We start from the raw sequence: 24,975 nt of genomic DNA, 5'->3' as shown, positions 1-24,975 counted from the left end.
GGGAAGCGCCCCCGGCGGCGGGAGCGGCGGGCGGGCTCAGCCGCGCGTGGCGGGGCGGCGCGGGCAGCCGCTGCCCGTTTCCATGGAAGCGGCTTCTCCCGCTGCCCGGGGGCTCATCAGCGGCCTCGCAATTAAAAACTAATTGCTGTGCGCGCCCCCTCTGTTTCCCCCTTCCCGCCTCCCCCCGGTGTTTGCGGCGGCGGGGGGATGCTGCACCCCCGCGGGAGCGGGGAACCTGTTGGAATCCGAGTGGAACTTGCGCGGCGCTTCCCTCTCTCTTTTCCTCCCCTCCCTCTCCTCTCTCTCTCTCTCGTTCCTCCCCTCCCTCTCCCGGTGGCCGCGGGGGCTCCGCCGCAGCCGCTCCCACCCCTTTCCCTCTCCGCGCTCGGGGGCGATCGCCCGGCTCGGGCGCTGCGGCTGCAGCGGGCGCTAATTAGCCGAGGCTAACGAGGCCTCCCGAGCGTGGCTGGCGGGGTTCCCTCCGGTGCCCCCGGCGCGGCGGGCGAGCCCCCCGCCCAGCCCGGCATCGCTCCCGCCGAGCCCGGGAGCCGCAGCAGCGACCTGCGCTCGTGTCCGGTTTGAATCTTCCATTCAGACGTTCCCCGTTAACGCCAGTTCGCGTTTCCAGCGTGCCCGCGGGGCGGCACCGGGCGGCATGGCCGGAGGGAGTGGGTGCTCTGCCTGGGATGTTTGTGAAGAACAAGAGGCTATTGAGCGATCTGTTGAATCCCGCTCGTAGGAAAGGGGGGACGCAGGGGCCAGCGGCGCGGCGAACAAAGAGCTTTATTCACAGCCTGTGTACATGTCCATGCCTTCCCCCCTCTCTTCCCCGGGCGGCGTTTTTGGTGGGGTTGTGGTGGGGGGAGAGAGCCGGTGTCGCTTTCAGCTCGTTCCCCCTCCGTCCGGCCGCGACAGGGACTCCCTTTCCCCCCGGCGCGCTCCGTGTGCCCCGAGCCCCGCGCTCCGCATCCCGGAGCTCCCGGTGCGGGGAGCCGGGAGCGATGGGAACGAGCCGCCGCAGCTCTCGGAGCTGCGAGACCGGGAAACGCTCCGGTGCGGCCCCTCCGTGCCCGGCAGCAGCCGCCCGGGTGTTCCCATGGTCGGTGCGTTGCAGCTCTCAGATGTTTTGTTGCTGTTCGTGCGTTTGGTGCTGCTCGCTGCCGGGTGTATCTCCCGCCGGTGGTGTGACCCGGAGACCCCGGCACCGAGAGAAGCCTGGATTGGAAATAAGAGCCCTCCTGTAGGACGGCTGCCTCCATCCTTTGTTTTGCTGCCTTGCTCTTAAACCCTCACCTTGAATCCTCTGTGTAAGAGCAGTTTTTAACTGGAGGCCAAGTGATCCCCCGGCAGGCTCAGCCTGTCGCCGTTGCCCGGCTGAAGGTTGGAATGCCGCGATCGAGGAGCCGCTGAAGGGAGACAAAAGCAGGGCTGGATGCTGGATCGCAGCGGCTGTGCCTGACCCGTGCGTCGGGGCGAGAAGCACCGCGCAGCATCAGCCGAGGTTGTGGTGCTGTTTAGGGGAGGATGGCTATTTTGTGGTTGCGGTGCTTTGAATCACGGGATAAAATCTCGGACCTCCTGCTTTTAGGCAAAATTTCCTTTCAGTTGAAGACCCCCCCCCGGTTTTTTTCCCCCTATTCTCCCTTTTTGCCCATCTCTGTATTTGTCAGCTTCAGTATTCCGGGGAGACAGCGTTAGCGTGTGGCAGCGGCGTTGCCGTGGATCGCAGAGTGCGGTTGCCACCCGAGGCACCGCGGTGCGAGCACCGTGGCACTGCTGTGGTGGCACTGCTGTGGTGGCACTGCTGTGGTGGCACTGCTGTGGTGGCACCCCCGTGATGCGGAGCCAGGCTGAGGGCTCTGCTGCCTCCCTTCCCGGGGGTCACTGGAACAGCAGTAGGCGCCGCTGGGACTTGGTTTGAGCTGAACCAGTAACTCGGGATGAGCCCGTGCGTTTGGCTGGGTCTGTGTGTGTGTCTGTGGCTCCTCTGTCTGCTCTCGATGCTTTCCGGTTCATTAAGCTCCGCAGTGCCCCTGTGCAGCAGGGCGAGGGCTGAGGAATGGTCTTGGCTCACGCCGGGGCGGTCGGGCAGTGCCGGGGTGGAACTCGGCGTGTCTGCGGAGCGGTGTCACACGGCACTTTTGGAAGAGCAACTTTCCAGCTGAAGCAGCGGGAGGCATTTGAAGACAGCGTCGGCGCGGAGCTGCGACCTGGCCGTGGCTGTGATGGGCCAGTGAAGGGTGGTGGTGGCTGCAGCCTCTGTGTCTGCTGACATTAAAGCAGCCTCAGAGAAGCCCCCCGTGAAGATAGCGAGTGCTCCCACCGCGGCTGCGCTAAGTCAGGCTCCTTTGTAAACACGGAGTGAGTTTCCAAGGAGCCTTTGTATGCAAGCAAGGCGAGTCTTCTCATCCCTGGCCTTCAGCAACACGCGTTGTGTTCTGCATGCGACGCGAACGCCGCCGGGGAAGGGGCTGGGGAATCGAGCGATCCATCTGGGTTGCAGCTTGGGTTCATTTGTCTTGCGTGTAGGCAGTTGAGCCCAGGTTTATAAGCACGACAATCTGGTTTGAAACCACTGCCAAGGAGGCTCCTCGGGATGGGAAGGCGAGGAGATTGCTCTGCTCCGTGCGCGTTCGGCTCTGAAGAGGGGGCAGCTGTCAGCACCTTTGGCAGGATGGACATCACCGGGATGGATGCTGTTGGGATGGATGCCATCGGGATGGACACAACTGGGATCCCCTTGGCACAGGCGGCCGCTGTTCATGCACGGAGATGGCTGTGGGGACAAGAGGCCGGAGAAGAGTCGCAGTCCCCTGGGGACCCCTGGGCCGTACCAGCGGCCGCTCTGCCGATGCTGCGCTGCCGTCGCCTTTGTTTGCCTTGCGCTGTCTGTCCTGGTGTGTAAATAAAGGAGGCTTTGTAAGCAAACAGCTCTGGCTCCGTCGCCCCAGTGCTTGGCGAGCCTTCCCCCGGTCCTGCCAGGACCAGAGGCGTCCGTGGGGCCATGGCTGTGCCATCGGCCGTGCTCTCTGCCCTATTGCTGCACGGAAAATGGGTCAACTGGTTAACCCTGCATCTGCCTGAGGCCACCCGGAATAAAACCTGTGTTCCAGCCTGGATACGCCCTGTATTTAAATGGACCATCCAAGCACCCCTCAGAATGCGTTTACTCACAAAAACCAAAGCCATCTTCCTGGTCCTGGCATGTAGGCAGAATTTTCTGGATGTTTCTGCTTAATGCCTGTTTTTCTAGGGATTATTGTCATACTTTGTAAAGGGGTTTTGACAACCTGTTCCTATTCTGGTTTTTGGCATCACCTGGTGGTACTTCTGTCGGGAAAGCAGGGGCTCCCTCTTGTATCCAGACATGGCTCAGGATCTGAGCAGGCTCCAGAGGCTGGGAGCAGAGCGCGGGTGCAAGGCTGCAGCCTTCCCTGGAGCTGGGCCAGGAAGTGAATACTTACACTGAGGTTTAAGAGTGCAAGCAAAACTGGACACGCAGCCGGTGTCTCTGCTGAGAAATTGGATGCTACGTGTTAAAAAAATAAGTTGTGCCTGTTCCTCGGGGGAAGGCTGTGTGGTGCAAAGCCACCGGCGCTAAATAAAGGGACTCTGTGTGGAAACCTGCCACGAAGGAGAGACCCTAGGTGGAATGTTGTAATTAGGAGTGGTATGTACTTGTTTAAGTTCCATAAATCAGCCGCTTTCCCGCGGTGTAATTGCAGGCTGCAGCGAGCAGCTGCCGCTGCGGTTCCCGGGGAGCTCCACCACAAACGCTTTGAAGGTCGCCCGGCGTGGGCTCGGGCGCTTCGGGGCAGCGTGCTGGGGAACAGGGGGGGTTTGGATGTGTGATGGGCGAGTTTGAAGGGAAATACCACGAGGCTTCAGTCTCAGCTTCGGTAACTGGGGCACGAGGAGCTGTCGGCTGGGGCGCGTGGTGGCTGGCCTGTGCTGCGCTGAGACGAGCCGGCGTTTGTGGTTCAGCCACGAGCTGGATTTAGATATTCCAGTTTTTAATTTGTAAGGGCAGGCAGAGCCCCAGCTGCGATAACTGCGGGTGCAGGCGACTCTCTGACGGCCCTGCCCGTGTGTGACCACCACCCATTTGCTTTCTCTAAGCCTTTTTTGCCATGACAACAGTTTTTCTCCTTCCTGGTGTCCTTGTTACCTGTTGAACCTTTGGGTTTTCTGGCTCTGTTGCACACCCGGCTCTCACCTTGCGCCTTTGCACGACATTGAACTGGGTGTTGAGGAGCCCCGCAAAGCACTGTACAGTGCTGGGTGGGGCTCTAAAAACCTGACTTTCAGGCCAGTCTGTTTCACCCACTCCAAATTCTGGCGAGGGGTACAGATCCCTGAGGAGCAGCGCTGGTTCTCGGAATCGGTGCTGAGCCTGCACCGCGCTCGCCCGCGGCAATTGGTCAGTGGCTGCTCGTGTTTAAAACACTCGGCTGGGCTGTACCAGGGACGTTTGCTTTGCTGCCCTGGTTATTTCAGACCAATAATGTCCATCCGCAGGGTTGGGCCAGCTATTTTTAACCCTGCGGTTTGGTTTTAATTGACTTCTGTTCTTCTGTGGTTTAAAAACTTGAGCATTAAAAACACTCTGACCTTACCGAATTCTCAAGGTGAATCAGTGGAAGACTTGATACCCCGTTAAGTTCCAGTCTGAAGGATCAAAGCGATACTTAGGCACATCTCTTTACTCAGAGATATAAACTTTTGTGGGCAGTAGCTTAACTGGAAAATGTCTTTAGTTTTGCTTTTTTGGATGTTTTTTTGTCCCTGGAAACACTGACAGCTTCTCAGTGTTTGCTGATAGTCTCATGTGCAGGTGCTGCATCCTGACAGGTCTGTGGTGGCATTGCCTTGGTTTTTCCTTCTGAAGTAGCACTGCCTGTGTTTGTAGGTCCTGCCTGAAACCAGCCTGGTTTCCCCCTTCCCTCTTAATGGCAGTTCCAGTCAGGTACTAATGTTGAAGGGAGAATAGTCTCTTAGCAGGACATGAGGGGGTGAGCATTTATTCAAGGCCAGGTGTGTGTTTGGCACTGGGAAATAGTTGTGTTGGAAACATTCCTGCTCTGCCAGTCCCAGCTGTGAAGTTTGCCCTGAGCAGTTACATTCCTGGCTGGAGCCTTCCGTAGGACGGCGAGGCGGCGGCACTCGTGTTCCACGTTCTGGAGCCGAGCAGTGGAAGTGGTGGGGGAACGGTGATCTCTACTTGCAGAGCAGGGAGATGCCAGTGAGCTGTTGGAGCCAAGGCTGCCCATGGGGCTGGCCTAAAATTGTGCTTAGACTTGACGAGCGCTCGGTGTATAAAAGCCTGGGTTCGTGTTACGTCTGGAGTGAACCTCTGTGGTCTCGTGGTGTGTTTTTTTAGCAGTGAGTGCCTGAATCTGATTTGTGATCTCCTCCAAGGTCTCCTTCCAGAATGTAAATGTCCTTGCATCCCCCAAGCTGTCAGCAGGGCTCTGGAGTTGGTGGTTCTGGGCTGGACTCTCTCAGTGGGGGTCTTCCTTCACAGAGATGCACTTGGGTGCTGATCCCAAACATGATGGCACTTGGACCTGAGATACCTCAGCCTTCAACAGAAACAGACCTTTTTGTTAGAGCAGTAATACTGTTTGTAGATATAAACTTTCCATGGGCAGAACGAGACCGTGTTGGGGCTTGCCAAACTCCAGTGTGAGAGGTCTAGGAGTGCTGATACTGTGGGTGGTGGCCTGATGGGGGTCCTGGGTGTGCCACCTGCCTGTGTGACATCCTGTCTGTGAGGTGGGTGCATCCTGGACCCCTCATCCGTTCCTTTCCATTGCTTGGTAATGTATATCCCTTCTCCAAAGTGTGACAGGAAGAAAGAAATATGAAGCAGCAAAGTGACATTCCCTCCCTCCTCTGCTCCCCCCGCAGAGCAATAGAAATACGAGTCTGAGTCTGCAGCGTCAAAAGAGAGATCAGAGTAATCGGATCAAGCATGAGGAACTGCTTGTTGCCGCTTCCCTGTTTTTAAATGAGGCTGCCTGGCAGCTTCCCTGGCAGAGCACTTTCAACGTTAGTCATGTTCAGCTTTGGAGCTGGGGTTGCAGCAAAGTAGGGCTCTGTGAGAACTGGGCCGGAAAGGAAACTTTCCATGTAGCCTCTGGGCTAACACACAGAAATAAAGGCACCTCGTGCCCCTGCAGCCCTGGTTTTGTAGCTGTGCAGAGGCACATCCATCCCTAATTCTTCAGAGAGAGCTCTTACTTCATGAGTTTAGCACAGTGTTGCTGCTCTGGGATGTGCTCCGTGACACTGATGCTTCCTTGACCTTGGGAAAGCACAGTGACTTTCTCCAGAGCCATTCCCACCCATTGCCCTGGTGTGGTGAGGGATAACTCTGGGCAACAGCTGCCCTTTGTCTGCTGGGACGTGTTGAAATGGTGTAGCTGGGTCAAACCGGGAGGAGGGCTGCTGGCTCAGCTGCAAAGGCTTCTCTTCACACAGTGCCTCCGTGCTGGCTGGAGCCATGTGGACATCCATCCATGTGGACTGGTTTCATGGTAATGAGGACCTCAAATATCTGCATTTAGAGAGCTGTTGCTGTGGCTTGGTTTGTTTTGGATTCTCATTCTTAGCTATTTTGCTTGAAAATAGGGTTTGAACTATTGGTGCTCCCATTGTCCCTTTGATGTCTTCATTCACTTTAGCTAACACAGACATAGGTCATGATCGTAGAAACTTGGTAGAAGCAGGAAAGCTCCTTAGGTTACCCCTTCTGCTTTTCCCAGTCTGTATGGAATTAGATGCTGTTCCCAGCTGCCTGGAGGACAGGCCCTGCCGTGCGCTCCCGGGCTCTGTTCAGCTCTGTTGGTTTGGGTGTCAGCAGCTCTTTAAAAGCCTTCATGCCGTGATCTGTCCCTGCCTTGCTTGGGGAATGCTGCTGGATGACGGTGCTGAGATCCCGAGCGATGCCGTCTCCGTTATCGTCTCCCGATGACAGCCTGACTGGGCTCGTGGCACTGGGGGAAGCTGGTTGACAGAGCTGGTTGACAGCCATCAAAGCTGGGAATGCTTGTCATCATCGGGCATCAGCTTTGTCAGGTGGAGCTTCTGGGGGACGGTTGGTTCGTTAGGACTCCTCGGGGTGAGCCAGCTTTTCCAGGGTGGGCGCAGCAGGAACCAGCAAAGTGAAACCCCTGCTTGCTACGGGAAGGGCTGTCATGGTGTTGGCTTGACAGCAGCTCTGGGTCTCCAGGCAGATTAATTTCTTTGCCAGCCTTGTTTTTTACCACGCTGTGCAGAGTCTGGAGAAACAACGTGCAGTTTCCTGGCGTGTGCCAGGATTATTCCCGTTCTGGAGGGCAAGGGGTAGCACAGATCCCTGCCTGGAGCAGGGTGGGCTGTCAGGCATTGTGCCTCCCTTGTCCTGTGTAGATGCTTGTGGTGCTGGGGCTGAGGCAGGACCCAGGTAACCTGCTCCTGCTCCTTGTCCATTGTCACTGTTGGAGTGTGGGTTCAGGGAAGTTTCTTCTTGGTGTAGAAAAATTGAGTGTGATTTCTCCTTTGACACTTTTCACTTCTGACCTTCATTTACTGTGATTTTATGGACTGCTTGGAGTGTCATTAAGACTCTGTGTCTGTAGGGTCACGACACACGGTGGCTTTTCCTGCTGTGTCACTGGTAGGGACTGGTTTTCCTCAGCTCCTGACCTGTGGGTGGCTCCAAGGAGATGTTACTCATCCCCGAGTAGGCAGAACCACTGAAGGCGACTCCCACGCTGAGGCTCCTGAGCTCTGTCCACGCGAACAGCTTCTGCTTCGATTTAAAGGTCTCATACTTTAATCGTTCCATAGAATTTTTAACAGGATGTACACATTTAATCAACTCCCCGAATCCATAACTGCCAGGTATTGCTTCCTCAGCACGAGGAGCACAGTTTCTCCTCAGTAAGAGTGGAGATTAAAGCGGGATAGACGGGAGATTAACACGGCTCCCTTCGGACACCAGAGAGAGGGGGAGAAACTCCGAGATGAGGAATGAGGAAAATACTTGGAGGCAAATCATTTATTGCTCTGTAGGAATCCAAGGAGCCTTGTAAACAGAGGGTTTATGGCAAACCCAGTGATGTAGCTCTTAAATCACTCTGGGAGAATTTCGGATGCACAGTTAGAGGATGGCTCGTTCCTCCAGGCTCTCCTTGGTAAATTGGATCCAAAATTTTCAAGTATGTTAACACAACATGGTGCATGTGGAATGCAGCTTGGGAAGGCATGTGTGGTATGTCGGATCCAGCTGTCTGGTTTGGGATGCTCTTTCTATTTTGTGTGAGGTTGGGTGGGTCCGTTGATCCCGTTCCTGTTTGGGAAGGGGGAGGTTGTCTTTAGCAAGAGTCCCATTAAATGTGATTTTAGTGTTTCCTACAGAAGACTTTTTTACAGTTCCTACAAGAATAAGTATCTTGTGGATAACCTGTTGTATTCACACTGTTTCCTCCTCTCCTTCCCCCCATGCACTGCACCCCCCAAAATCTGACTACTTTGGATTTATGGACAAGGCAGGATAAGGGAACAAAAATAGTTCTCCATGGGAGAATGGTGGTCTGAGGGGCTGTATAAATCCCATCTGAAAGTAGGGGGTGGATGAAATGATTCTGCAGTAAATAAATTAGGATTAGTAAGCTATTTTCAGCCTGGTCATCTGCTTCTTCCCAGGGAGAGCCCAGCGGAGTGGTCAATCCAGTGGGTGAAGGGATTCTCAGGGATGAAGGGATTTTGTGCCAGAATTAATGGGGATGTTGGTGGGTGTGCACAGACAGGATGTTGGAGGAAAAGTGGGATCATTCCCTGCTTCTGGATTTCACTGCCCAAAAAACAAACCTTGCACTGCAAGCTGTTCCTGGATCCTCTGGGAAACCTTTGGAAATGCAGCTCCTTGTTGCTTTACATAAAATGTGTTTGTAGTGGTTGAGGACTCTGGTGAGAGTTTTAATAACTTGATGTTTTTGTTGTGCCAAAAAATCCAATTACGTATGGAATCACTTTTCTTTCATAAAGGTCTGGGAAAGCGTTTGCCTGAACTGCCTTAGAAGCTGCGTTTGAGTGAACCAGCTGAAGAGTCATTTTTGTGGGTTTAATGAGCGTAATAAAAATGGTCCATCCTGAAGGGGGGAGAAAAGCCTCTCTGAAATTGGGATCTTTTCACTTTAAATCGGCTCCTAGGATTTATAAAGAATTCAAAGGCAGATGGAGAGGGAAGAGCTCTGAGTAGGTATTGAAGCAGCTTGTTTCTGTTTTTCGGGGAAATATTAGGGATCCTGTATATGAAATATTTACGTAATAGACACGAAATACGTGAATGTGTACAGAAAATATACAAAGCCAAGCACAAGAAGCTGTTGTGAATGACTGAGGGCTGCTGTGGCTGTCCCAGGCAGCCCTGGGTGCTCCCCTCGCTCTGCTGTCGGGTCCTCGGTGCTGTCGGTGATCCTGGAGTGCCATCAGTGCTTGTTTCCCACCCCACGGGGTTATGTTTGTCTGGTCTCCTCTTGGAGTGGCTTTTTGCTGCCTTCATTTGTCCGGATTATCAGCATGCAGGGGAGAGCTGCCTGGTATTTACATGATTTAGTTGTAAATATGGTAAGTGTTGATAGATATTGTTGTCATAAGTGCTTACAGCTCCTGGACTGATTACTGAATTTCTTATGTGGAAATCTGTACAAGCTCGGCATGCGAGCAGCTTCCCAAGGGAAGTGCGAGGAAGGAGCTTGTGGTTTCCGTGTGCAAATCAGAGCCCAGATGTGGCTGCAGTGGGTGATTTTATGGGGGAAGTCTTGTCGGGCTTGGCTGGCAATAACCTGGGTTCCGAGGCTGTGACGAAGGAAAATAAAAGGCTCTTGTTCCCTGTTTTTTGTGGGAACAGATGCTGTTCTGTGGAATAACTATTAGGGGATGATATGTGTAGGGAACATCTGAAGGGTTGTACACCAGGGACTCGGGCTGAGGGATGTTCATCTCCGCTACTGGGCTGAAGGAACAAATGTGTTATTTGCTGGTAGTTTTGTTTTTAATTGACTAATAGGCTCTGCTTGAACCACCCTTGTTTAACACTCTTACTTCCAGAATGTTTTACATCCCTGCTCAGATCCCTGAATTTGCAAACGAGTGTTTCTGGGAAATGTCTCTCTGAACACAAAAAAACCCTGGATTTGGCAGAATCCTTTCCAGGGCTGCAGATTGTGGAGGGCTCTGTGACCTCAAGACACATAGTCACATTGCTGAAAATCTTGTGCATTTGCCATGGAAAGGGAAATTTGCAGGGGGCTGATTTGGGGTTCTGAGGTGGGAATGGTTATCAGGATAAAAACAGATGGGAGGAGAGGAGGTTGTGTGAGTGAGTGGAGGGGATTGTGGATGTGATGTTCAGCTCGATGTTGAATTTAGGGCAGAGATAAAAAACCTCTCCCCGCCCCGATGTACTTCTCTGTGCAGTGCAACACTTAAACCCTCGCAGCGCTCGCTGGGCTCAGTTTGGGGAAGGAATCCTGGGAGCTGCATCCCAGATCCTGGGAGCTGCATCCCAGATCCTGGGAGCTGCATCCCAGATCCTGGGAGCTGCATCCCAGATCTGGTGGCGGCGGTGCCTCTGTCGGTGCTGTACGTGCGAAGGGAGAGGCAGCACTTCGTGCCCACCACTCCCTGGATGTGTTTCTGGGTTTAGAGCTCCCTGGATGTGTTTCTGGGTTTAGAGCTGCTTCCTCGGGACTACAGGCAAGTTGGAAGGAGTATCTGTTCCCTCCCAGGCAAAACCTGTCCCTTTGGAGGGAGCTGGAGCGGCGTGCCTGGATTCGCAGCGTGGTTTGGCATTTGTTTGCCTGTCAGCCCCTTGATTTGGGACTGTTTTGCCTTAAGGGGGGAAAATCCCCCAAAACCCCTTCGCTTGTGGGGTCAGGAGAGAAGGGAGAAGAGGAGCCCCAAGTACTTAGTATGGGCAGTGTGAGCTTTGTGGAGTCACACATCCAGATGGATTACATGAGGAACTTGACATCTTGTTTAAAAACAAATCATTCATTATGTAGCAGTGAATAATCAAGCATTACAGTTTCATCTCTGGAGGTTCCTTTTTTGGTTGGAATTTTGATAGTTCAGTAATTAAAAGCTGAAAGCTATTACACTGTCTACATGTTGATCAATTGGTAATTAAAAAGTTGATGATAGATACGGTATTTCATGGGACTGGTTGGTTACGGTCAGATTTCCTTCGTGTGTTTGGAAAATTGTCGTTTAACTTTGCACTTAAGCATTTTTCAATATTCATGGGCTGTTTTACTTGATTTTTATAAATGCCTTTAAATGATCACAATTTGCATATGGTAATTTAGAATCAGAGAATCGTTTAGGTTGGAAAAGCCCTCTAAGATCATTGAGTCAGACCATTAACCCTGCACTGCCAAGGCCACCACACTAACCATGTCCCCAGGGGCCACATCCACGTGGCTTTTAAATCCCTCCAGGAATGGTGACTCCAACACTGCCCTGGGCAGCTGTGTCAGAGCTGGGCAGCCCTTCCAGGGAAGGAATTTTCCCAAAATCCAACCTAAACTTCCCCTGGTGTGTGGGGGAAGCCTGTAGGTCTGCTGAGCCCCTCTCAGCTGAGAGGGTTGGAGATAAGTTTGATAACACAATCAGGGATAAAGCAGTCCAAAATGAAGGAAAACCAAGTTGGTAATGGCCTCTGTGATGGAAGATTCATTGCTTCAGGAGTCTAATCTGAGACCAAAATGAAGCCCAAACCTGACACTCTTCAGAGCATAATGCAAGATTTACTGCTCTGCCATGCTCCAGAGATTAAAAAAAAAACAAACCAGCCACCCTCCAAACGACCCTTCCTGTGCCTGCAAAACTTAGGGAAAAACAAGGGGGTTTGCTTCTTTTGAGTAGGAAAAAACCCAGACAAAAAGCTTTTGCCCTGTTTTTGCCAAGGCATGCAGAGTCCTCTTCCTAACATATGCCCCCACTGGGAGCTGATGAGGTGAGATGATTTGGGGGTGGCTCTGGCAGTGGAGGAGTGTGGTGGTGTGGCAGGGAGTGATCCTCACCCTCCCGAGGCCACGGACTGTCCCAGTGCTGGGTGAGCTCACTGAGGCTGCTCCTGGCTGTTTGCTGGGTTAGGAATCCTTCTAGAGCAGTCCCTGGCTGGGCTGGTGCGGGGCTGGCACCGTGCCCCACCTGAGCTGCAGCCCTGGCACCGATCACCGGGCTTGGCTTGCGCGTGGAGAGCTGTTTGAGATCCCTGCCAGCCTGATCTAGTGGAAAACACCTTCCCATCGCTGAGTCTGTCAATCCCCAACAAGCCTGGAAAGGTGAGGAGGATCGTCCCTGACTGCAAACCGAGAAGGTGCCTGGGTTGGGTGAGGTGAGGTGAGCACCTGACAGTGTTATGTCCTTGGTGCTGGACTAATCTGAGGAGCCAGAAGGTGAAATCCCAGACAGACACTGGATTCTTTTAACAGGTGAACCCCTTCCCAGCCCTCAGCCCTGACCCCCAGGCTGTCCTTCTGAACTCCACAATGGAGTGGTCTCCAAGTGGTTTCAATACCTGAAGTGACTTTACCCACTCCGTGGGGACACAGACAGTGTCGGAAGTGACTGAATCTGCTGGAGATGAAGGTAGAATACCAGTGCCTCACACTTCCACAGTCAAAGCCCTCAGTTTAAAAACCACTCTGTCCTGAGACACTTGTTGCTTTGTGACAGCTGGTTCCAGTAATTTGTTTTTATAGGGCAGTTTGTAGTAAATGAATGACACGTTGAATATTTTAGTGAGATTTTAGATTATCTAAAGAATGTTTTCCGGTTTACTAATTGGTAGATAATGCTGAATACATTGATGCTGACATGAGCAAATGGATGTAAAATGATTTTGAAGCGAGCCTCATTAGAAGATGCTCTAATTCAGTCAACAGGAGATGTCAGCTAACGTGGCCACGCTCGGACCCGACTGCGGCAGCGCTGGTGTTACAGGGCTGGTTCATTATGGGCAGATGTGGGGCTGCTTGTGGCTCTGGGTAAGTCTTGTTACTGTCCTGATGACAGATTCTGTGAGCTGCCTTCATTAGAAGGCAGTAAGTGAGTAATTAGTGATCTTGCAGAGCTCCTTTTGTCCTCTGAGGTGTCCTCAGCCAGGCAAGGGTTGACTCTTTGAATCAGTCTTTTTCTGAACAATACCAAAGAGAAGTAAACCCAGGGCAGCTGTGGGTGACTGAAGGTGTGTTCCAGGTGGGGAGGGTGCCCAGGTGAGTTTCTGGAGGCAGGCAGTGTGTTCAGCAGGTTCTCTAAAGGCCTGTTTTACATGGTGTTACATGAGCAGAGTGTGCAGAGATGTGCAGGGCCTTCGATGGCCCTCAGAGTCACTTCTGATGAGCAGTGACAGTCCAAAAGCACTTTGCTTTAACCCCAAGAAGGGGCGGGTGTTTTGTTGTCTCCTCAGGTTTGTAATAAATCCCTGCAGTGCCTGGCACTTCAGGTCCTGTTTGTTGTACAGAGCAGGAGATTTTTCACTCGCCCAGATTAAGATCTGCCTCTTTCTGGGTCTTCCATCAATAAAATTAACTTTTCCCTTTCTCTGTGCATCGATGAAGGATGTTGCTTTGCTGTCTTCCAAGCAGTGGCTGAAGTTTTGAATTCATAAAGCTGGATTTACTTAAATCTCTTGTTTTCATTTCCTCAAGGCAAGGGGGGCAGTTGATGCCTGTGCAAGTGTTAACCCTTTCTCTTTCAGGGAGAAAGAGCTTTGTTTTGCAGGAGAGATCCTGCAGAAGGTTTACCAAAAGTGATAATCATTTGGGGAAAAATCTACCTCGGCTCTGGTGTATTTGGAAATTCTCAGGAGTTCAGGGATTCCTGTCAGGTGATTCATTCTCAAAATGCAGCAAAGTACAGTGGGCATTGAGGCTGGGGGAGCCCTAAGAATATGTGGCAAAATACCCAACCAACCAAAAGATACTTCTTGCATTTTGTAAGTGGAAACAGAGCAATTTGGGGTTAACTTCTCTGGGAGTAAGTCCTCAGTTTCCTGAGGCTGATTTCTGCAGGAATAGGGTGGATAAAAGCTGCTGCAGGAAGAAAATGAGGGAGAGGAATCCTTCACCACAGGTGAGGGGCGATCAGGAAGAGCTATTTTAGAGGGGTAGCAAACCTCAAAACCTCCCAGGCAGTCAGGTTTCAGCTTTCCCCTGTTGTCATGGGCTTGCCAGTGGCCTGAGGTATACTGTATTTTCATTAATTAATCAAAACTAAGGTTGTCCATTTTGTGCACAATCCCTTCTGTAGGCTGCGTGCAGCCATAGTTGGGGGTTGCCAAATGTATTACGTTACCTGGGATATTTGGGGATATTTTTATTCTAGTCAAAGTAATCTGCAAGATCTGATACGAAGAGACACAAAAGGTTAGTTGAAAGCAGACAAGAAGTGAATCATTGACTTGAGGAGGAACTGCATTGTGCAAGCTGTAATGCTCCTTCCTATTCATTACTGCAATTATAATTATGGAACCCAAAGTATTTAATTGGCCTCCCAGACTCTTCACACTGAATAGATTGCATTGTTACCATTTAAAAAAAAAATATCCTCTTATGCATTGCAAATACATGTGCGTGTTGCTCTCTGGTTCTCAAGAGGTTTCTTTGTTTATGTGATGAGCGATTAACTGAATTAGGGATCTTTGCTGTGTTGTGTCAAACTAAAATCTAACGGGAAGAAGAATTCTTCCCAGATATCAGGTGATACTAGAAGGTTTAAAAATATAACTTCGTGCATTAAAAACCCCAAACCCCAGCGTAATCAGGGTTGTTAAAAGTTTTCAGAAGTGTGAAAGTCTGGAAGATGGAGTTGGCACTTGGAGCTGGGTCGCCCTTGCTCTGGTCTGATGGGTGTGGGCATGTGCCCACTGGTCCAAAATGATCCTGCTCTGGTTCATCCAGGGAGAGCTGGCTCAAATTGGCTTGTTTTATGTGACTCTTTTTATTGTGTGTGGAACAAACAGGCACGTTTAATTACAAACCAGTAATTCCATCCGCAGGGCTCTCGTGAGCCTCCAAATGCAGGGAAGGCCTGTTTGTTCTCCATTAACAGCAGAAAGGTGCGGAAAGGTTTGTTTTTCCGCCCTCGTTCTGGCCTCCCTCGTGCCTCTCAGGCAGCGTTTATTGTCCTTTCCCGATTTTTTAATGTTTCCACAAATGGAGGGACAGTGAGTTTGGATATACCCAGGTCGTAGCTTCCCATCCAAACGGCTCTTTAATGGAGCGTTCCCCGGAATTGCCGGCTCCTCTCGCCGGCTGAGCCTGGCTCGGGGGCGGTGGGGGCTGAGGGCGTCACGCACAAAGATGCTGTGTGTGTGTGTAACACTTGGCAGGAGGACTCGAAATTGGATTACAGGCTCCTATTCCAGCAAGCAAACGTCCACGGTGTTTTTTATAGCTTATCTCCATTCATCTCTGTTTGCAGGCTCTGCTTGCCAAGCGTTAATGTAAACACTCTATTTTGAGACGTCGGTCCATTTGCCTTCTGGAAATCCTTCTTTTATAAGGTGGTAGTAAACTCTGCACATAAAACCACAGCAGCTCCGTGGTCATAACTGCGCTGATGCCACGTGGCTGGTGGCACTGGCCACCTTACCCAGGGTCCTCAGGGTTAAAATGGAGCCCTTTGGAAACAGGAGCAGCCAGGGCAGGGGGATAGATCTGTGTATATGTGGGTGTGTATATATGTGATTTTCCCTCTCCGTGGCGAGGCTGGAGATCTCTGAGAGTTGAATTTGGAAGAATTGAGTTAACTTTCAACTTATTGGACTTGCTTCCAATAGTCTCCTAGAAGAAATTTTCTAGAGCTGATGCTCAGTGTGAAATGGATGATAGTTCAAACTCCTCAGGGGTTTTAGGGAATTATTTTACTGTATGTTGGTTTGGCTGAAAAAAATCTTATATAGAAGCATCACCTGAAACAAACTGAAAAGAGAAAATGAGCAAATCATTTCGTGTGTCCAGCCAAGCAGTTGAGTATTCTGGTGGTGTAGTACATTGCACAATATTTTGGAAGAAACTGTAAATTCTGGGAAATATGGCCTGGAAAATGTGTGAAGAATCCCAGCATTCTGTGAATGTGCAATCTGTGCAGTTCTCTGAGGGAACTGGGTGTCAAGTACTTAAAAATATTTAGTGGTTCAGAGTCTTCTCGTGTTTATTTTGGGCTGCTTTGTGACTGGAAAGCAGCGTAAGGATGGAGCACACTTCCCCTGCCTCCTCTGAGAGCACCGACAGAAGTGAATGAGGAGATGAAGGCGGAACTTCCCAGTGGAGAGCTGATTGTGTGGGAATGAAATGAAAATGTGGCTTCTAAGTGTCAGGAAATCTGTAAATAAAACCTGTTTTTCTTCCTTTCTCTTTGCTCCAGTTTCCCGAAAACTGGTTTACATATTGAACCGTGTTGAACTGTCTTTCTTTGTGGAAGGTCTTACTTAGGGCTGGGCTGAACTGATGGGAGTGAAAGGACAACAGGGCTGACCTTGTGTCAGTCTCTGGGAATTGATTTGGCTTCTATTTTCTGGCATTACCATGAGGTCAGGGAAGGAATGTACAGGAGAAACTTCCTACGTCCCACATGGTGTAGGGGAACACTGATTAAACAGGGCACCTTTTCACTGCCACCTTCTTGGCAGCGCTTCCTGAGATAAGGCTTTAAGGTTGTTATTGATGTTGGTGTAACAGTGGTACCTGGAGGAGCTTGTTCTGGTTTAAAAATGTAATTTTCCTGTGTGGACTGCAAGAAAAGAGGGATGAGAGGAAGAACATCCCTGAAAGTGTTCAAGGAAAGGCTGGACGGGGCTTGGAACAACCTGGTCTAGTGGAAGGTGTTCTTACCCATGGCAGGGGGTTGGAACAAGATGAGCTTTAAGGTCCCTTCCAAACCAAACCATTCCTCTGTCTGTGACACAGTAAAGCCGTGGAATGACATCAAATTTGAGACCTTATTGTGGTGCCTTCTGCGAAGGTTCATGGTCAGACATGTTCAAGTAATGTTAGGAGTGAACAGCAAAACACAGAGCTCAGTCACACTTGGTTTAGCAAGCAGATTTTTACCAGTATGTAGTGTTTTATTGCTGTGTTTGAATTGCAGTGTAGGCACTGGCTCTGCAGTGCCCCTTCGCTCTCCATCAGGAGGGACCTCGGGATCGGGTGTGCTCCTGTGAGCAGTGTGTGGGATCAGCTCCCCCGGTGACAAATGGCAACTGTCGCTTAATTTTTATCCCCAATTATGTAGCTCCAGGACCCATTTTTCAGGTGGAATGTTGGAGCCATTAAAAAGAAATAAGTAAACCATACTGTATTCCATCATTTTTGGCAGCTACCCAGTGGTCTGTAGCCTTAATATATGTGCATTTCTATGCAGGTATTTTTCATAAGGCTCCTGCCTTGGACTGTTTGACGCTTCGCTTGCTGCCTTCACTCAGGGCAGATCTGAGTGTTCAGTAAATCCTGGGCCCGGCGTGTGGAGCCGTCCCCGGCTCCGTGTGAGTTCGCAGCTGAGGTGGCAGTGGACGTGTTTTGATGCTTTCAGCTGCAATATTTGTAGCCTCAAGTAAGGCAAACTCTCCTCTGAACCGTAAACGTTGAAGGGAAGTGACATTGTGTTGCTCTTCTTGTTTTACTCATTGGGTTAGGGCTGGCTGGGCTGGTTTGTGCTGCTCCCCGTGGCAGTGCAGGGGTTGCTGCCCTTGGAGCCACCACCTCCTCAGGGGCATTAATGCACCATCCCCAGGCTCAGGCATTATCAAGCCTTGCCAGTTGCTCCTGGTATGTTCCTTCTAAAGTGGTGAGGATCACAGCCTTGGGTTGCTGGAATATTCAAGTGAGTTCTTGCCCCTGTCGTGGGGGACAGGGTTCCTGCATCACGTGGAGCTGTGGGATTTCCGAGCTGTTGGCTTCATTTCCAGTGAAAAGCAGTGCAGTGAGTCGTGGATGATTTGACATTTGTAGAGGTTGTTTGAGGGGAGCTGGGTTACCTTGGGAGACTTGACAGAGCCTGTTCTTGGCCTGGGCTTCGCTTCAGGCGACGATGAAGGGTTTGGTGAGAGGCCCTTTGGCTTCTCTGGGAATCTTCCCTTGTGCTTGATCCATGTTTCTTTATGACCTTCCTAAGTTGGGTGAACAGCTTGCAAGTTACCCTGTTTCTGCAGCAGATTGATAGGAGAATATGCACATAAAGACACCTGAACCTGAAAGGTGCTTATTGCTGCCTGCTGGGCTTGCAGGACATGTGCCCTTTCTTGCTGCTCTTGACATGGCGAAGATGCTCCACTTGGTGAAGGTGGTTCCTCCAGAGGAAAGAGACTGGGATGTGTTTGGTTTCCAGAGGGGAATTTTATGACAAACTCGTCAAATTTGACCCCTCGAAAGAAGGCAGAAAAAGAATATCAAAACACTTGCAAGATTAATGTCAGCTATAAACTTGCTTTCAAAACTGGGCGAGCTTTTAAGGCAGCGTTTTGGGAACAAAGTACACCTCTGCCTTTTAAAAAACCCATCTGAAGAAATCAAATTCTTCCTGGTGTGAGCACCCAAGATCATGGAAAGGGAGCTGAAAGAGATTATCTTTATTTCTGAGATAGGATCAGAGCTATTAGATAATTTCTAATTTAGTTTTGAAAATCCTCTATTTGCAGGGGACCCGGTACCGTTCCTTGGCAGCTTTTGCACGTGCTTATCTGTGCTGGCAGTTTTTGTATTTCTGAGTTTTCTGACTATTAGGTTTAAATGTTCCTTGCTGGAGAGAGGTGTGTACTGTAAAATTGCTCAATGGGATTTCAGCAGGTGTGTGCAGATTGCTGGGGCCAGGGCAGAGCTCACTGGCTGTGGAGCAGCTTCCCAGCTCCGACCTGAGCCAGGGCAGGAAAGGAATCCAGCAAACCCTGTTCAAGATAATGTGATTTGCTGCAAAAGTCTGTATTTTTAGGATGTTTACTACAGAGGTCTGAAATTACGTGGACAATTTGGTGCTCTTGACAAGAGAAAATGTATCTCCGGTGAAATTTCCTTCTAAAAGCAATCTTTTAATGGACCTTTTCCCTCCAAACTGGGTGTTGTGATGGCACTGTCAGTGCTGTAAATCCAGGTGCTCATTGCTCTGGGACCGCAGAATCCTCGGGGTGGGGGTTCCTGCTCTCTGGGTAAGTGGTTCTGGCTCTACCCACCCAGTGGGTTCTGTTGTTTCCTTAGAGCACAGCCTGTGGCTTCCAACTCCAGTTTAGGGCTCCAGGAGTATCCCAAGCCTTACAGTCCTGCTCTGGGTCAGCTCTGCCAGACCTGGGGGGGCTGTATGGATCCTGTACTAGCTAAACAGGACCTAGGGAGGCTGTATGGATCCTGTACTAGCTAAACAGGACCTAGGGAGGCTGTATGGATCCTGTACTAGCTAAACAGGACCTAGGGAGGCTGTATGGATCTTCTGCTGCCCATCCAGACTTGGGGAGGCTCTGTGGATTCTCTGCTGCCCAGATGACGGGGTGTGTGTTGGCCAGGGGCTCCTGGGGCTCTGCAGGGCTGGCAGGGTGAGCTCTGCAGTGTCCCTGTCCCCAGCACACTTGGACTGTGCTTTCCCTGCCCCATCCGGCCCCGCTGGAGGCTCCCAGTGGATCAATAACCATTTCATCCTGGGCCAGGTGTCAGAGCACAGAAATGTGCTTTCAGATCCCAGGGACTTGCTGGGACGGCTCGTGTGCTCAGAAACATTTCCTTGGCAATCCAAGGCATTAATGCTGGTTTTGTTGACCCACCTGTTCAGGGGGAGGTTTTTAATTACCTTTTTGGTGGCTGGCCAGCAGGATAATGCCTGTACATGTTCCTTCTCCTCTGTTTGGTTCCCCCAGCTTGAACACAAAGCGAGCATTAAATTGCCTTTTCAGAAGTGTGGCAGCCTTTGGGAGGGGTGCCTGCTTTCCCCTATCTGAGTTGTATCTCGCACCCTGGGGTGCCAGGAAGTTGAATTTCAAGGGAAAAAGCTCAGCAAAGGCTTCAAGAGCAGCTGTCAGCCCGGATGCTGCAGCATTGCTCAGATATTTTCCTGTTGGAGGGGGGCTTGGGAAAGGTGCTGCTTGGGCAGCTGACTGGGGGGAGGAAGGAACAGCAGTGCCTGCTGGCGTGTTTGGACAGACTCCTGATTGAAAATCTGGGAAGTGTGGAGTCCTGAGGTGTGTTTATTCCTGTGTGGATGATCATCCTGCCCAGAGCCCTGTGTGGGTGGGGGAGTGGTGCTGCTCAGGGGCTTTACAGATCCCTACTGACAGCAGCAGAGGACTGTGTGCTCTGGACAGGCCCTGGGAGCTCTGCCTGAACTCTGCTTTACATCTTTCTGTGCTTTTACCCCAAGTGCCCTCATTTCCTCCTCAGTTGACTTCTGGATGTGTGCTGCCTTGTGTAACCCATCATCTGCCCCTGCAGGTTGGCAGCAGCAGCAGTTCCATGGACAGCTCCTTGTACTTGCCTTTCTGACTCCACTTCAGAGAGAGGGATGTGATGTCCATGGGGCCGGGGGGTTGTGGGGACCCGTCCTGCAGTGGGGGTTGTGAGTGGATGAGTGGGACTGGGCACTGCTGTGGAGCCTTTAGTTCCTTTAATTGCCAGTGGATCCCTCAGATCAGACTTGACCTGTTTCACAGAGAGTTTTCACCCCAAAAACTGAAGGTAGATGGCTGTGACAAAAGTGACAAACTTTCCACTGTGGCCCTCCTTTCTCCCCAGCTGCTTTGTCTGGTGCAGTTGCTCTGGATGTTATGGCCAGAGCTGATGGCAAAACCTTTCGGCAGGGATGTGATGGCTGCTCTGTCTGGCTCCAAAGGGAAGCCAACTTGAGTTCCTACCTTAGGACAAAGAAACCCCCTCCTCCCTGGCAGAGCCGGAGCCGAGTGCCAGGTGGTTCTGACAGGTTATGGCTGCTCTCAGGGAGTCATTTGTGGCTGCTGGGCTGGTTTCCTCAGTCAGTGGGGTGTGCCTGACCCGGGGGTGTCTGAGGGGAGTTGTGCAGGTGTGGTGGTACCTGGGGCTGGAGCAGAGCCCAGCGAGGTGGAGCAGCCAGAGGCACCACAGCCGCTGCCAGCACAGTTGTCAGAGATTTCCTCAATGTGGAGAGAGGATAACTCTGACCTTCCTCTGAGGGCTGTTAAGGATTAATGTTTGCACAGGGCTTTGAGTATGTCAAGCTTTATGTAAATACCACTTATGACTCTTTTATTAATTCCCTCCCCCCAGGTAAATAACCTGTGCCGTGTGTGCCGGGCGGATTTCAGGGAAGGCAGCGAGGCTGGTACTGGGGGGGTGGGGCACCATGTCCCCTCCAGGGGTCCCTTTGACACTGCCCACCTCTGCAGCCCCCTCCCAGTGCTGTGATGGGAGCCCAGTTGGGCAGAGATGCTGGTTTGCTCACCCTCTGCAGCCCTGCTCCTGCCCTTCCCAGTCCTGGCAGTGGGAATGCAGCAGGGCACATTTAAATCAGCCCCCCAGGGCATGCCACCTCCTTAGAGCCAGGAATTCTTTTGGGACTTCACAGAAATGATTGTGTTCCTCCAAAATGCCAGTTCCAGGTTTAAATGTCCTGCCATTTTATGCTGCACTGTGTTCCTTTTACAGAAGAGCCACATTCATCCGTGTCGTTTTGGACTCCATGTTCCATCAGTGTGTGACTTAGTTTGCTAATAACGTGAGATGTTTAAAGAGGGAGGATTAATCTGTGGGTTTTAGCTCCTCTGCCTTTGTGTTTGTGTGCAAAAGCATCATTAGAAGAGATCTCTGGGAAAGGTTTGGGGTGTGAGACTGTCTGAGGCATTTTACTGCTGAGTTCAGGAGCTCATTTCCGAAACTTAGTGTTGTGCCTAAAACCATGGAGGGTGGGAATTGGCTCTTTGCCAGTTAGTTACTTAAGTTTAAGAGATCTTTGCATTCAAATTGCTTATCTGGAGTGCTGGCAGGCTAATAAATTCCAGGGACTGTTCTAAATATTGTCAATCTCCAATGTAATCCTATTAAAATAATTGAGTATTTTCAGGGTAAAGAATTCCCTCATCTTCTGTCCCCAACACACAGGAGAAAACATGAAAGGCAGCCTGGAGTGTCCTCTGCACATCATTGAGCCAACCCAGCTGAGATTCCTGGTTGTGGAACCATGAGATTCCCAGCAGCCAGGGCTTGGAGAGGCAGAATGCTCGTACCAGAGCAGTCATGTTCCAATTTTGTGCCTTTCTTGTGGAAGTGAGTGGGTTTGTCCTTGCTTTGTGTTTGATTTGGGCCGGTGCACCTTGATTTTGGTGGGAGACTGATGCTATCCCCTGGGATTTGTACTTGGAATGCAAGGAATGCCAAACCTCAGCAGAGCTGCTCTGCCCGGGGTGTCCTCTGGCATTCCCAGTGCATTCAGTGCAGATGGGAAGCTGCTGAGCCCACAGCTCATGTCTGTCTGATCCTCACAGGCAGTTTTAATTTGGAATAGGTGGTAGCATTCCCTGCTGCCTGTGGTTTGTCCCCATTTAAGAGCTGGATCAGATCTCTGTCCTGTTGTTTCAGCTGAGCTGGGACAATGGACCCTCCTGGTGGTGATGCTGCCAGAGCAGCCCCCAGGACATCAAACACAGCCCCTGTTGCTTTTTCAGAGAAGACTGTTTCTCCAGTTTGCCTTTTGATAATCTTCAAATGCAGACCTGACCTGAATTTACAACACAGAGGAAGAAAACGAGAGGAAAAATATCTCTGACAGCTTTTAAGGTGTCTTTGACAGCAGTAAACTAGAGAAAATAAGCACAAGTTCTTCCCTTCCCCTTTGCTTTTGTAGGTCACTTCAGGGGAAAACTGAGCAAATCAGAGAACTTGCAAAACAACCTCCAGCCCAATCGCTTCCACCAGCCCCCCTAAACCCCTCCTGCCACACAGCCCACAAACCTCACATTCTCCTTGGCAGGCTCGTGCAAAAACCATCTTGGAATAACTCAGCACAAAGAGGACACGAAGTTCCCTTGGTTTGGCAAAGTAAACAAGTTTATTTTTGTTTGCGGAAGGTTTTGCAGTGCGCGCCCTGGCAAAGCTGGCCTGTACCTTTTCCTTGCTTGGGTTTGAAAGATGAGGTTGCTTGGGAACAGAGGAGGGAATGGGCTGTGCTGGGGGCTCCTGTCACCCAAACCCTCACGACCAGGAGGTGCCCATAGTTGGTTTTCTGGAGAGCAGAAGCCCCAGCGTGTGCCCGTCTCGCTTTGTCCCTGGCACATGTTCCGTCCTGGCACATGTTCCAAGGCGTGGGTTACCTTGGCTTGGGTTGGTTTATGGCGAGCTGCTCTCGGGGAGGCAGGAGGAGAAATGGTCCCATAACTCAGCAGGGCTCGCCCTTGGAGTGATTTAGTTGGCTGGGCGATGGCCGCAGAGCCGGATCGATGTGGAGCTGGGCTGGGAGGAGCTGCTCACCTGAGCAGGGTCTGAGAGCAGCCTTTGGGCTCCTGGCCCTGCTCCCGGAGCGTTCCGTGGGTGTTGGTGCTGCGGGGAGGGATGTGCTGTTAGTGCTGAGTTATTGTCTGCACAGGCTCTCAGGGATGAAGGAAAGGCACTTTGCTGCAGTAACGGCTGCGGCCGCGCCGCCGTGATAAACACCCTGGAGCTCGCGCTGCGGGATGTGGCTCCATAGATCCTCTCCTCCCTGTTTTTAAAAACAACCCGGCAGATACAGCTGATAAATGATCCTTTGAAAGCTGCTTTCAGGTGTCCAGGGATTTTGACTTGAATAGTTTATTTGCTTGAACCGTTAGTTTAGTTTAATCTGCTCAGACCTGGCCGGTGACACGTGTCAGCTGCTCTCGGCGCTGCCCCACGTGTGAGGCAAGAGTGGAACAGGGTTGGTCAGAGGGATAAAGGAGCCTCTCCAGGTGGATGTGTTTATTGTGGTGAACCTGTGGGAGCAGATTTTGCTTTGCCATGGCTTTGCAGGGAGCACTGCAGTCTGCTGGAGGCGGCTCGAAGTGACTGTGTCACCGTAGCCACTGTGTTTGGAACACCCCGGGCGTGCAGGGGCTTTGCAGAAAGGCTTTCATTATCCTTTGCAACAGCACAAATCCAAGGCTTTTCCTCAAAGCCACTTGAAATAGGGCTCAGAAACCATTGGAGGTGTGGGTACCATATCTCAGCGTTGCTGTCTCATTTGCTCAGCTTCCCACATCTTTTGCCCTTACAAAGCAAAATGGAGTTTATTGTCTAATCACCGAAGCTGCCGAGTCAGGACTTGTGTCCAGGGTGATTGTTGTCAGTGCCAAGAAACAGAATTGACCAAAATTAAACCCAGACCTGATTAGTGACCTACTTACAGGATGGGGAAGGTGCTGGGATTCTGGCTGAAGCCAATTCAAATTCCCTGTTTCATTGGTTTTCCTTGATTAATAATAAGTGAGTGAAATATCAGTCAAGATTTTTTTAAAGCAAGGAAACAACTTTAAAACATTACATTTATTTTACCTTGGAGAACTTAATTAGCTGTCAACAGCACAACACATGAGTGGTGACTTTTGAATGAAATTATGAAATCTCTGCTCCTGAGGCATTTTTCTCCCTCCTTCCAAGGCAGAAGGAAACACGACAGATTTGTTTAGGTAAAAGCAATTTTTAGGAAAACGCTTCTGCCTGTACTGTTTTCTTGTATTAATTACAGAAGTGTATAACCCTTCAGTTCTGGTTTGAATGTGAGCAACCAGCACAACAAGGTTATTAAATCAGGTTGCAAATCCAAGATGGGGATCATGTGGTTCTGTGTGATGGGCTAATTTCTTAAGTGATTGAACTTCTATCATTCGTTTGGATACCACAGTAATTTACTTATTTCACAAATGGGATGAATAAACCACAGCCAGCAAATCACTCGAACAGTCCTAATTTAGAGCTCCTGGCTTTTGCTGACACATGATGGGAGCATGGCAGGGCTGTC

General features: G+C 50.9%; 1 protein-coding gene across 1 annotated transcript in view; it reads left to right on the top strand.

Annotated features, from left to right (window-relative positions):
- Positions 1-1,081: 1,081 nt before the first annotated feature.
- CADM1 (cell adhesion molecule 1) overlaps positions 1,082-24,975 on the top strand; it is a 136,657-nt gene continuing 112,763 nt past the window's right edge. Inside the window, exon 1 of the mRNA XM_027655793.1 lies at positions 1,082-1,103. Within this exon, the coding sequence (XP_027511594.1) occupies positions 1,097-1,103 (7 nt within the window). The 5' untranslated portion in view covers positions 1,082-1,096. The remainder of the gene's footprint in view (positions 1,104-24,975) is intronic.

The sequence above is a fragment of the Corapipo altera genome, unplaced genomic scaffold, assembly GCF_003945725.1.
Source record: "Corapipo altera isolate COAL_440 unplaced genomic scaffold, ASM394572v1 71, whole genome shotgun sequence".
Lineage (NCBI taxonomy): Eukaryota > Metazoa > Chordata > Aves > Passeriformes > Pipridae > Corapipo > Corapipo altera.
Note: the sequence above shows the minus strand (reverse complement) of the source record. Positions and strands in the feature narration are given on the sequence as shown.